The sequence below is a fragment of the Talpa occidentalis genome, unplaced genomic scaffold (genome assembly GCF_014898055.3).
Source record: "Talpa occidentalis isolate TD23 unplaced genomic scaffold, MPIMG_talOcc4v2.1 talOcc4.6, whole genome shotgun sequence".
NCBI classification, from domain to species: domain Eukaryota; kingdom Metazoa; phylum Chordata; class Mammalia; order Eulipotyphla; family Talpidae; genus Talpa; species Talpa occidentalis.
Genome location: NW_023604972.1, coordinates 48,521,719 through 48,534,679, shown reverse-complemented (window position 1 = coordinate 48,534,679; position 12,961 = coordinate 48,521,719). Strand labels below are relative to the sequence as shown.

Below are 12,961 nucleotides of genomic sequence, written 5' to 3'. Positions count from 1 at the left end.
TCATATCATCTGCAAATAGTGATAGTTTGACTTCTTCTTTTCCTATTTGGATTCCTTGGATGTCTTTCTCTTGTCTTATTGCTCTGGCTAGGACTTCCAGTATTATATTGAAAAGCAGTGGTGAGAGTGGACATCCTTGTCTTGTTCCAGATCTTAATGGAATTGCTTTCAGCTTTTCACCATTGAGAATGATACTGGCTGTTGGCTTGTCATAGATGGCCTTTATGATGTTGAGGTATGTTCCTTGTATCCCAAGAATTTCAAGGGCTTTTATCATGAATGGGTGTTGCACTTTGTCGAAAGCTTTCTCAGCATCTATTGATATTATCATATGGTTTTTATATTTCTTTTTGTTGATGTGTTGGATAACGTTGATTGATTTTCGGATGTTAAACCATCCTTGTGCCCCTGGAATGAATCCAACTTGGTCGTGGTGAATTATCTTATGGATACATTGTTGGATTCTGATAGCTAAAATTTTATTGAGGATTTTGCATCAGTGTTCATTAGGGAGATTGGCCTGTAGTTTTCCTTTTTTGTGTTGTCCTTATTCGGTTTTGGTATTAGTGTAATATTGGCTTCATAGAACGTGTTTGGTATTGTCCCTTCCTTCTCAATTTTTTGGAAGAGTTTGTGAAGGATAGGCACTAATTCGTCTCTGAATGTTTGGTAGAATTCATTTGTAAATCCATCAGGTCCTGGGCTTTTGTTTTTGGGGAGGTTTTTAATTACCATTTCAATTTCGCTGCTTGTAATTGGTCTGTTTAGGTGTTCTATTTCTTCTTTATCTAGCTTTGGGTGATTGTAGAGTTGTAGGAATTTGTCCATCTCCTCTAGATTGTTGAACTTGTTTCCATATAACTGTTCATAGTAGTTACTGATTATTCTTTTGATTTCTGCTGTGTCCGTTGTGATTTCTCCTCTTTCATTTATGATTCTGTGTATTTGTGCTTTCTCCCTTTTTTCCTTTGTGAGCCTGGCTAGGGGTTTGTCTATTTTATTTATTTTTTCAAAGAACCAGCTCTTGGTTTCATTGATCTTTTGGATTGTTTTTTTAGTTTCAATTTCATTTATTTCTGCTTTGGTTTTTATTATTTCTTTTCTTCTACTGGTTCTGGGGTTTTTTTGTTGTTCTTTTTCTAGATCTTTGAGCTTCGAGATTAGGTTGTTTCTTTGAGTTCTTTCTTGTTTTTTGATGTGAGCTTCTATTGCTATATATTTTCCTCTTATTACTGCTTTTGCTGCATCCCATACATTTAGGATATTGGTGTCCTCCTTGTCATTCAATTCAAAGAATTTTTTAATTTCTTCTTTGATCTCCTCGTTAGTCCAGTGGTCTTCCAGTAGTGTGGCTTTTAATCTCCATGAGGTAGGATAGTTCCTTGCCTTCTTTTTATGATTTATTTCTAGTTTGATGCCTTCGTGGTCAGAAAAGATGGTTGGTATGATTTCAATCTTGGTGTATCTGTTGATGTTTGTCTTGTGCCCCAGTATGTGATCGATCCTGGAGAATGATCCATGTGCGCTTGAGAAAAATGTGTACTCCGTTTTTTTTGGGTTTAGTGTTCTATAGATGTCTGTTAAGCCCAAATGTTCTAGGTCCTTATGTAAAGCGTTTTTAAACCCATAAGTTCTCTTCCTGCCCACTTGTGTCGGCACAAGCATCTTCTCCTTTCCTTTTTTTTTTAATATATATATAATAGACTTGTTCTTTTAGATACCCCCCCAAAAAAACCCCAACGAATAAGTAAAACCATAAGTTCTAATAATAACTACTCTTTATTTGCGTTCACAGGTTATATCGTACTTTCAAGGACAATAAATATGTATACATGCTTCTGGAGGCCTGTTTAGGTGGAGAGCTGTGGAGTATATTAAGAGACAGGTAAGGGAAAAGGACTGTAAATAATAACTTTTGTCTCCTCACATCTGACCTAAAGGGTGCTGTCTTCATGTTCATTTAAAGAAACAGGAGGGGTCCTCCCTGGTGGCATAGGGGTTAAGTCTCAGTGTTATCACCACCACAGCCTGAGTTCGATCCACAGCAAGGGAGGTAACCTATACATGGCGCAGCAGATCTCTCCTGTCTCACCTGCTGCTCCCCTTAGCAGTGTATTTCAGTCAGTTTGCCTGTTCTGCCCACCACTCTGTTTCTGGTGAATCCTCTCACATCCCCATATCTCTGACCTGCACCCCAGTTTTCTGTGCAAAACTAAATAAATAAAATTTAGGAGAAAAAAGTATCAGGGACCTTAGGTAAAAGAGACTTTGAAGCATTCAAGTAAAACTTTAGTGAGTTGTGTTTGGAACATACTGTTGGATGGATCTGAACGCAGATAACCTGGAAAGGTAAGGAGACGTGTGATACCTGTAAAAGCATTTGCGTCTTCAGCATCGTTGCTTCATTGGGAAGAACTGCATAGAAGATCTAAATTTATTTAGAAAAGGAAATTTCAACTACATGATAGGCACTGCACCTGATCCTCAGAACAACACCACTAAACAAGTAGTTTTACAGGTAAGGATCTGAGGCTCAAAACAGCTAAGGAACTTGCTGAGGACACAGTACATGGAAGAAACAGGAGTCCCAACCAGTCCCTCATTCCAAAGTGATACCCAAGAAGCAAATCACACCACATTTCAATAATTCAGTATGAAAACCTATCTCAGTGCTGACACAGGGCAACTTTAATATCATTATAGTGCATCACACAGGAAAGAACTATGACCCCATTTCTACATGGGTTAATGTTATATGGCATATTCACAGGAAATGAAAATGATCGGTTAAGTCATTTTTTAGTCAAGCAATCAATTACAGAAGTCTGGTTCAAGCTCACTATTGAAGTAGTTGCAGTCTCTCCAGAGTTTGTCATAATAGTCTTTAAAAAAGGTCTTTGTTTCCTTATCTATTTTTGTGTTCATCTATGATTATAAGAAACAGCTGTTGGGCTGTAGGCACTTAAGTGAAGTAGTTCTTGTTGGCATCAGACATGCCCCTGAAATTCTTTGTGGTCAATAGTCTAATTCATTGTCATTATAAAATTATTTTTAGTGTTAATGTCCTACAAAATATCTATGTCATAGACTTACCAATATAGTAACTGATACCTAGAAAGGACAACAACGATCTATGTCTAGAATAATAAGAGAGAAAATGATTTTATTGCAGGGGCAGTTTTGATGAATCTACTTCCAAGTTCTGCGTTGCTTGCGTGACAGAAGCATTTGATTACCTGCACCGACTAGGCATTATCTACAGAGACTTGAAGCCAGAGAACTTAATTCTAGATGCTGAGGGTTATCTTAAATTGGTAAGATAAATTTTCTAACTTACAGTATCAGACAAGTTATTTCAAAATGCAACATCGCATTGTAGTTGTTATTTTCTTTTAATTTTGGTAGACCTGTCATTTTTACTTGGTGCACTTCACATTTACAAAGATTTTAAAAACTATTCACATCAAAACTTTCATTTATGGAAATAACTACAGCTACCATTTAATGGGCAGCTACTATATGTAAAGCTACCATGCAAAACATTGTGAATTTCGCACACTTAGCCCAGGATGCAAATCATGTTTTTTTTTTTTTTTTTGACCTAGGAAATTAATATCTCAGCTATATTTCTGACTCTGTCTAAAGTCAATTGATGGAAGTCACATAATATAATACCCTTAAAATTGGATTTTGTTATATTTTTAATAATTTTAACTATTGTTTTATCAATTCCTACCACATCTAAAGACTGGCTTTAAGGAGTAAGGAAAGAAGATATTATGTCTCCAGCTCCAAGCTTGCCACTGTCTGCATAAGGAAAGAAAGTACACATGGATTGTGGTAGCTTTTTTGAAATGTTTCTAGGTGATTCTGAAGAGCAGGGAGGGTTGAGAATCATGTTAGGCCACAGGATCCTTGAGGAGACTGTCCTTGTTATCTTAGTCATCCTCTAGTGCCTAACAGGGATCCCCCAGAATGTCACACTGAAAAAAAAATGCTGCCAACCACATGAACAGTTTTTTGTGAGAAATCATAATAGTCGTAACTGAGGAGAAACCACGGCGCTGCAGACCTTAGGAAGGGACCCCATTAGCAGGAGAACCCAGACTGAGTTTTCCTGAATCTATTGTGTCAGAACCTTAAGGACATTAAACCATCTCAGTGCTTAACATTTACAAAGATTTTAAAAGGTATTCACATCGGAACTTTTGTATATGGAAATAACCACAGCTACCATTTAATGAGCACCTACTATATGTAAAGCTACCATGCAAAACATTTTGCAATTAGTATACTTAATAATCAATGAGAAGCTTTATCATTTTCATGTTATGGTTTGTAATTTAGCCTTAGGAACTGAATTCATTATGTGTAATTGCTCAGTGATTACTCTCCATAGTAAAGGAGCTAAATAAAAGTCCTTTCATATGAAATCTGGCTCACTTCCAAGAAACATTTTGATCCATTCAAGCTTCATTTTATTCATGAAAGGCGCCTTTGAGATCTGGTGGGGTACTAACACAAAACCTCAATCACTCTTCTTCACACTTCTTTCATTGGCTATACCTCTTATAGATTTTTAGGAAGCTTTGGAATATTCTAGAATTAAAATCACAAGAGATATAGGCTAATCATTAGATTCATCCTTTTTAAAAAATAACTTCTTATAAAATCAGATAACATATTCAGCACTGTAGGTATAGGGTCAATAAATTTCTTATTAGCCATTGTTATCCATCCAGCTAGATCATTGACAAGCACCTACATGACAAGTAATAACTAAAGCCTTTCGAGATTAAAATGTATATGTCGAATGTTTTCATTTAAAGCTATGTATGAAATATACTATGTATGAAATCCTCTTATTATAAAATGTTTTTAAAATACTGAATGAAACATTAAAAGCAGTATTACAAATGCATGGCTGAATTTGTAAGACAGTATTGGGATTCTGCCAATTGAGCATTAGTATAGGGTGGAGCTCAAAGATTGAAATTGCTGTCTTGTGGGCACCCAGCAATCCTAGGTGGTCTAGAAGTTTGATTTTAGCAGCAGAACCCTCTGGGAAGAGGAAACAATTTTTTTGCACTTGGACAGTGTGGAATGTTGAATCAGAGAACATTGCACAGAGCCAGGAATTACATGGATTATACTCTCAGAGAAGTAGAAAGTAAGAAAAAAACGAACAATTTATAAAGAAAGAGTATGTGCAAGAAAACAAGCTTTTCTCATTGTTGGGTTGTTGGTAGAAGAACAGAAGAGTCTCCACTAAGAAGTTTTGACCAGGCTGATCTTGGAGGTTGGCTACTCAGTTTTTAAGGACAGAAAAACCTAAGCAAAATGTAAATGAAAATGGATTCATGTACATACCATACCCAAGTTTCCAAAAAGCAATATATATTCTCTCTGGAAAAATGTACTTTGAACCCAGGACACAAAGGACTCCTGGAGATAAAGTTCCAAGGAACTTAAACTCACTTTTAAAAAACAAGAACTTTAAAAAGTTCAGTTGCTTCTGTACATGCCCACATTGTAGGTGCACACACTAGTGCTGCAGTCACCATTGCTGGACCTTCCCATCTGTCCCATGAGCAGTAATGTGTTCTTGCCCAGTGCTAGTACTTGACCCTGGTGGCTGAAGACCCCTGGCTCCTGAATAGAGACTCCACCTCCCACCTTCCCCTTCCTTGAAGATGCAGGCTCCACCCAGAACCTTGGGCTAGCTGGTCCATTCCACCAGCCGCAGGCCTCAGGGCAGCATACAGGGAGTGCCAAAAGTCCAGCTCAGGTCCTTAATGTGGAAACAAGTCTTTTTTTTTTTCTTTTTTTTTAAAGATTTATTTATTTTTATACAAGAACCAGGGTACAGGTCAGATGCACAGGAGGGTGAGAGGATTCACCAGAGACAGAGCAGAGAACAGAACAGGCAGACTGAAGAAATATACTGCTGAAGGGAGCAGTGGGCGAGACAGGAAAGGTCTGCTTTGCCATGTGGGATTCTCGCTGGCCAGCCGGGATCAAACCCATGCTGCAGAGGCTGTGGACAGCTTCACAGTGGTGTGCTCAGCCACCTGCGCCACCAGGGAGGCCCCTGGAAACAAGTCTTCAAAAGGGAATTTGATAAGCTTTGTGTGGTTTAGCAATATGGTTCATAATCATTTATAATCTCTCACAGATTCTGTGGGTCAGCAGTTTGAGAGTCGCTCAGCTGGATAGTTCTGACTTTCCTGAGATGTCTTAAAAAGTTTCTGTCAAATGTTGGCTGGGAATGCAGTCACCTATAGGCTTGACTAGGCCTGGAGGATCCAAATTCACAAAGGCTCACTCATATGGCTGATAAACTGATGCTAGCATTAGTTGGGGCGTTAATTCTTTTCCCCATGGACTTCTTCATGGAACCGGTTCCACTTCCTTATGGAAAGCAGCTAGCTAGCTTCTTTCAGAATAAGAGGCTACAATGTGTTAAGATCAGCTCTCAGAAGTCATACCGGCACTTCTCTGTGTTTTGCTAGCCTCACAGAGCCAGCCTTGAATATAGGGAGTAAAAAACTGAGGCCTTTTTGGATGTTGGCTATTGTAATTGTGGACATAAGGAACAAAAAAAAGTCTTAAAAGCTATCAAGTAAAACAGACAGTTTACATATAAAGGGATAAAAATTAGGCACTCAGTTGACCTCTCAACAGCAACAATAGATGCCAGAATGCAATGGAATAAAATTGTAAAATTTCTGAAAGAAAATAACTAAGAATCTTGAATTGTAAATCCAGAGAAAATATCTGTTAAGAAGGGTGAATTAAAGGCATTTTTAAACAGGGGTAAAGGGTGACGTAAGAGCCCATAGGAGAAGAAGACAGTCGTTTGTAAACCAGGAAGGGATCTCCCGCTAGAGCCCAGCCATGCTTAGGGATTTTAGATATCTTTTCTGTAAGATTTTCCTGAAATCTTAGATTTCATAAATAACAGTATAACATTATCCAAATTCTTTCTAGTTCGTTGCAATCTCTGCTTGAACTCTAATTACGTTCATTCATGACATTTATCTGTATGTCTTTACTTCTGAACAGTATTTTCATAGATTTGCTAATTTTATTAATCTTTTTAAGAACATCAACTGTAGCTCCATTTCCTTTTTATTTCATATTTTACTAATTCATGTTCTTGGCGCTATTGTTTTTTCTTTCTTCCTTTCTTTCTTTGGCCTTATTATATATACCTCTTGTCCAGTTTCTTAAGTTGGATGCTTGACTCATTGATTTTTCGCTTTCTTATTTCTGAGTTGAAACATATAAGGCTACAGTCATTACTCTAGCCATCACTTTAGTTGCAACCTATGGAGTTGAATCGATGGAGTATATTCTGTTTTTAATATTCTTTTAAAATTTCTTTTCGGGCCTCCCTGGTGGCACGTGTTAAAGACAGCACTGTCAGGCTATTGCCAGTCACTGCAGCACAAGTTCGATCCCCGGCCAGCCAGGGAGCAACCCACATGGCACAGCAGACCTCTCCTGTTGTGCCCACTACTCCTCTCCGCAGTGCATTTCAGTATATCTGCCTGTTCTGCTCCCCATTTTCTCTGGTGATTCCTCTCACCTACCCCGCACCTCTGGCCTGTACCCCAGTTCTTATATGCATAAATAAATAAATCTTTAAAAAAATTTTTTTCACTGATCCTTGAAGTATTTTGATGTATGCTTAAATTTCTAATGAGATGAGTTAATGTTTTTTAGTAGTTTCTTTCTGATCCTAAAATTTTGCTATTGGTTTCTACCTTAATTTCATCAGTATTAGTGAACAAAATCTATGTTCCTGTGAATGAGAAAGAAGTTGCCTTACTCGTGTGCTTAATTAACTTTTCTTTCCCCTTAAATATCTTCTACTTCCTCATCAATTTACCTATCATGGGAAGGTTCCCATTGCAACTTAGTTCAAGTCTCACCTCTACTGTGCATGGCATTCCTAGACTTTAATTTTCTGATCTTTAACACTGGGATAATAACCCCTAGTTTTCAAAGTTGTAAAGATTATACATGCACATACATATTTTATTGAAATTGATGTTAACAGCTATCTCTTCATTCAGATTTCTTTTGTACTAAATGCACATTGAGTCTCTGCTGTGTTATACTGTAGAAGGTACAAAATGAATAGTATACAATGCCTTTCTTCAAGGAGCTAGATTTATTCACACACAACCGAAGGATGCTTTCACAAGGCATGTAATTGTGGAATATAGTGTTAAAGAATGTCATAGGAGAAAGGCACTCACACTGTAAATTCAAGACTTCAGAGGTAGTGGCATATGAGATGAGCCTTCAACAAGTTTTTCTGTTCATTTTTGTGAATGCAAAGCTCCCTTCATCTTGACCACTCCCTACCAAATACTCTTAAGTACTTTAACCAAGAGAATGAGTTGTTGCTGTGAAAGACTTGTCCTCCCCATGTCTTAGCCTTTCTCATTCTTTTCCATCCAGTGGAAGTCATTCACTGTGACCTGTTTTAGTGGATGATGTTACCATCATCTTTGGTTGTTGGTGGACAGGATAAACAAATTCCATTTTACGCTTGTCTAGACTTGGGAAAAAAAGGGTGCCCTAAAAATGCCACATAATTTTTTTTTTATAAATACTATGTCTCCATGAATCATCAGGCTTATTTAGACTGGCTATTCTGTATCCGTCTTTTATTTGACCAAGAGAACCAATATCTGACAAATTTACTGATCCAGAGAGAAACTTCTGGGAAAAAGCTAATGCTTCCTGGACACCAGCTCCAGCAAGCCACAATGCCAGTTTTTCTATTCCTGAATGATGCAATCATTGCTGCAGATTTAGAGACATCTTAAAACCTTCTAGTTTGTTAATGTTTTTGAAGATTAAATGTTTTAATTTTTAGCATAAAAAGTTATTTTAGTGAGGGGAATGTAATGGACACAAAGGAAAACTCATGTGCATCTTCTCAAGAGAATCATCTTGGAAGCCTAATTTTACTAGAAGAATTTGAAGAAAATTTTATAAAAGGAGAGAGTTTAATTTCTGGTCTTTCAGAATAGTCTCTTTAAAACATTTCAGGTCACATATATCCTTTCTTGTAATTCTCTAGCGACCTCTTACCAGTGAGTACCTGAAGTTCTTCCTGTGACCTACCAGATGTCTGCATGATGTGCCCTTGTTTCCTGCTTCTCTTCCCCTCACACCCTGACCTTGCCAATCCTTCAACCTCTGATGCATGTTCCCGAAGTCTAGGGTCTTTGAGCTACTTTCTCTTCTAACAGAATCACACATTCTCCACTTTTTACAGAACTCTCTTATTTTACTCAGATTTCTGCTCAAAGCTTCTAAATGTTACCTCTTCAGAGAGCCTCTTTGTGTTCACCCTGTTTAAAGTGCAGCTCATGTTGTCATCTGTACTTAACTTTGCTATCTATTTTTTCATAGCATATGTCACTCTCTGGCATTGCTGTATTATGTATAATATTTGCATGCTGCTTCCCCTGTTTCTCTTGAATATAGCTCTAAAAAGCTGGACTCTGTATCCTGATGCTTATTATACATAATAATGTTTAATACATTTTCATTGATTGAATAAATATGAAATTACTTACATTTCTGTTGCCTAGAAGATATAGGGTTAAAAAAAGACCAGGGTTCATGATGGTACCCATGATAATACAAAACAGAGGTAGTGTGAATTTTTATAGAAAAATACACAGAACTTGATATCAGAAGATACGGGACCTTCTTTATTAACCACATAATTTTGGATAGACCTGAGTATAAGTTTCTGATGCCTGAATACACGACAATTAATCAGAACAAACTAGATAAAAGAAAGTGTTAAGTTTTCAAATTTCTTAAAATCATAGTATTATTATTGCCATCCCTTTGGACAACATGCAAATAGCACAAAAGACAAAACCAGCTGTTCAAATTAAAATTTCCCATTTTCAGAGCTAGAAAAGTTCTGTTAAACATTTAGTGAACTGCTAGTCAATCCAAAAAGGAAAATCTAAATGCAATAAAAAAATGACTTGAAAGGCCAATATAAAATAACAAAATATAGTACTTCCATATATGTGTACAAACAGATGCACTTATAAGCATTGCTTTCTTAACTCTTATTAAAGTTCAGCCTTTATAAAATAAGCTGGGATTTTCATGTTGGTTCTTTCTCTGAGGGATAAGTACATACGCTAATCTCAGCTGGCTATAGATTTTAATTTCACAATATCCCCAGCTATCTCTTAGATATAATCTTTGTGAGTCATTCTGTATAGATTAAAAAAAAAAAAAACCTATAACAGCCTATTTCCAAATTCGGTTGTTTAAATTCCTTTTTTCTAATAAGAAAATCCTGGAAGTTATATGATAAATACTAAAACTAATTTATAAAAAATTGAACTTCTAGGAGATTTATTTAAAATAAAACAAAAATTGTAAGTGCTAATATTTGAAAAAATGAGGATATTATAGTTCATTGGCATACTTTTTAAAGTGAGGGTCAATTTTGATATTTTAACCTTATTTACTTAGTTTTTAAGTCAAGATTACTGCCATATTATTGAGATCATCCATGCATGATGAAGCTATTAAAATGTACAAGTTCAAGCTCAGGTATAATCTGGGCTGTTTACTTAGGGGAGGCAGAGGTGGTTTTATTAAAATAATATCTGGATTTGGAGATGAAAAGTAGGTGCTGAATAACCCCTGTGGAAAGAAACCAACTATTTGTTTTGCAAGGCAGAGTTTCAGTTATATACACTGCCTCGATTCAGTGAGTGGCTCTTCTGTTGCTCCAGCCTCCTTTGCTGTCTCTATTCTGTTCACAGAATTCATTGAATTGTGGTTCTGGGAAGTGGAGATCCTATTGTGAAGACAGATGAGGGTCACGGTGATTCATTACCCTGGCCTCAGTCAGGGCTGAACTCACATGTCTCCTTCTAATGACATCTTCCCCAAAAGTCTTCTCCCTGAAATATTCCCATAGTATATGTACTTTGGTCGTCTGAGTTTATATTTTGAGTACTAGTCTGCTCTGTCATGTATCTTATGATATATTAATCAGGTAAATATTTTCTGTATGCTCAGCTTCCCCATGTGAACTCTGTCTGTAAGCCCAGCACAGTGCCTGACCGATAGTGGGTGCTAACTATATCTGTTAAGAATAAATAAGTTAATGCAGATAATACCCACCTTTCTCCTCCCTGAGAGGAACTGAAAATATGTACAGCTCAGCCAAAGTTGAGATGGGATTATCCTGGCTTTTCTTTGGGCTGTCAAAATATAGAGACATTGTGCATAATACTTGTATTTTTTTTAAAGGATTTTATTTATTTTTACGTAGAACTGGGGTGTAGGCCAGAGGTGCGGGGGTGAGAGGATTCACCAGGGACAGAGTGGGGAACAGCACAGGCATGTGCTGAAACATGCTGCTAAAGGGAGCAGCGGGCAAAACAGGAGTGGTCTGCTGGGCTATGTGGGTTAGCTCCCTGGCCAGGGATTCAACTCAGGCTGTGGCGGTGGTAGTGCTGAGACTTAACCTCTAAGCAACCAGGGAGGCCCATGTGCATAGTACTTTTTAAAGACTATACAGAATTTTAAACCTTTCGTCTTCACAACACTGGTCCATTTCCCAAACTCTCAGTTCTGCTATTAATTTTTCTTTTGTGCATATAGGTCCACCTTTTCCCTTTTTTCTCCTCTTCTTAGTGTATACCACCATTGACTTGAAAATTATGTTTATCCTACTTTCCCTGAACTCTACATTGTTTTAATGGTCCCCTCTTACTAAACCATTCCTTTTGTCTTCTTGGGGGTGTGGATTAGAGGTATATGCACAAAACTTTCTCTAGTGTAACTAGATTTATATCTGACCCTGGAAGGAATAAATTTTAGAGTTAGTGTGTACGTGTGTGTGTAAGGGAAGAATGGAGGTTTAGAAAAAGATTGGGGAAGTAAGGAGGTGAGAAGTCTGATTTCTGAGAATTTTGGTGACATTCTTTTCCAGGTTGACTTTGGATTTGCCAAGAAAATAGGATCTGGACAGAAAACATGGACATTCTGTGGAACTCCAGAGTATGTAGCTCCTGAAGTCATTCTCAACAAAGGACATGACTTCAGTGTGGATTTTTGGTCCCTGGGAATTCTAGTGTATGAGCTCCTCACTGGGAAGTAAGTACCTTCAAGTTATGACCAACTTCTTGGTCAGAGAAGAACAAAAATAATTTACTAATGAAAAGAAATATATCATTTAAGAGTTTGCCATTTTGGAAAATGGATTTCAGTATCATGCAGCATGCTTGGTAGTTTATAACATGGAGGAAAGATCAGGAAGGGGGAGAAAAGTAGCACAGAATTGCTGAGGTTTACCTAAAATGGCATGGCATGTTGTTATAGATAATATACTAAATTTGTGAAGGATTTGATAATCCAGAATAAGATTAAAGAAAGGCATTGAAGTTGTAGGCTATTTTATTGCTTTTTCTTGTGTATGTTTTATAATTGAGAAAATAGTTATCATAGTTCAATTAAATTCATTGATCAATTAAACTAAATTTAGCCATGCTCATCCACCTTCTCAATAAATCATTAATCAGAAATGCTAAGAGAAAGCAACATTGCTGGATTGGAATTTTAATCCCTTTGTCAACAGTTTTTCTAGAGTTGTTAATGAATAATAGCAGGGATTTTAGCAGTTAAAATTGAATTGTCATTACTGAAGAAATTAAAGAGCTAAATTATTGGGCCCAAGACCTCAAGTTCTTAACACATGCATGCACTTATGTGTGCACACACCATTTATATTCACAAACATACATGTGTAAGCTATATATAGTATTACCTCATGCTTATAATGTACTTTATAGTTTGCAAAGCACTTATATGTGTATTATCTAGTTTAGTTTTCTCAAATTTGTGTGGACATTAAAGCAAGAATATTATTATTTTGGGATTTCAATTTTAT

General features: G+C 36.9%; 1 protein-coding gene across 2 annotated transcripts in view; it reads left to right on the top strand.

Moving 5' to 3' along the window:
- The window catches only part of PRKG2 (protein kinase cGMP-dependent 2), a 106,526-nt gene that overhangs the window by 80,887 nt on the left and 12,678 nt on the right, over positions 1–12,961 (top strand). For both annotated transcript variants that reach the window (XM_054688111.1, XM_037530145.2), the window contains exons 13-15: positions 1,796–1,885; positions 3,173–3,314; positions 12,005–12,168. In XM_054688111.1, the coding sequence (XP_054544086.1) occupies positions 1,796–1,885; positions 3,173–3,314; positions 12,005–12,168 (396 nt within the window). The remainder of the gene's footprint in view (positions 1–1,795; positions 1,886–3,172; positions 3,315–12,004; positions 12,169–12,961) is intronic.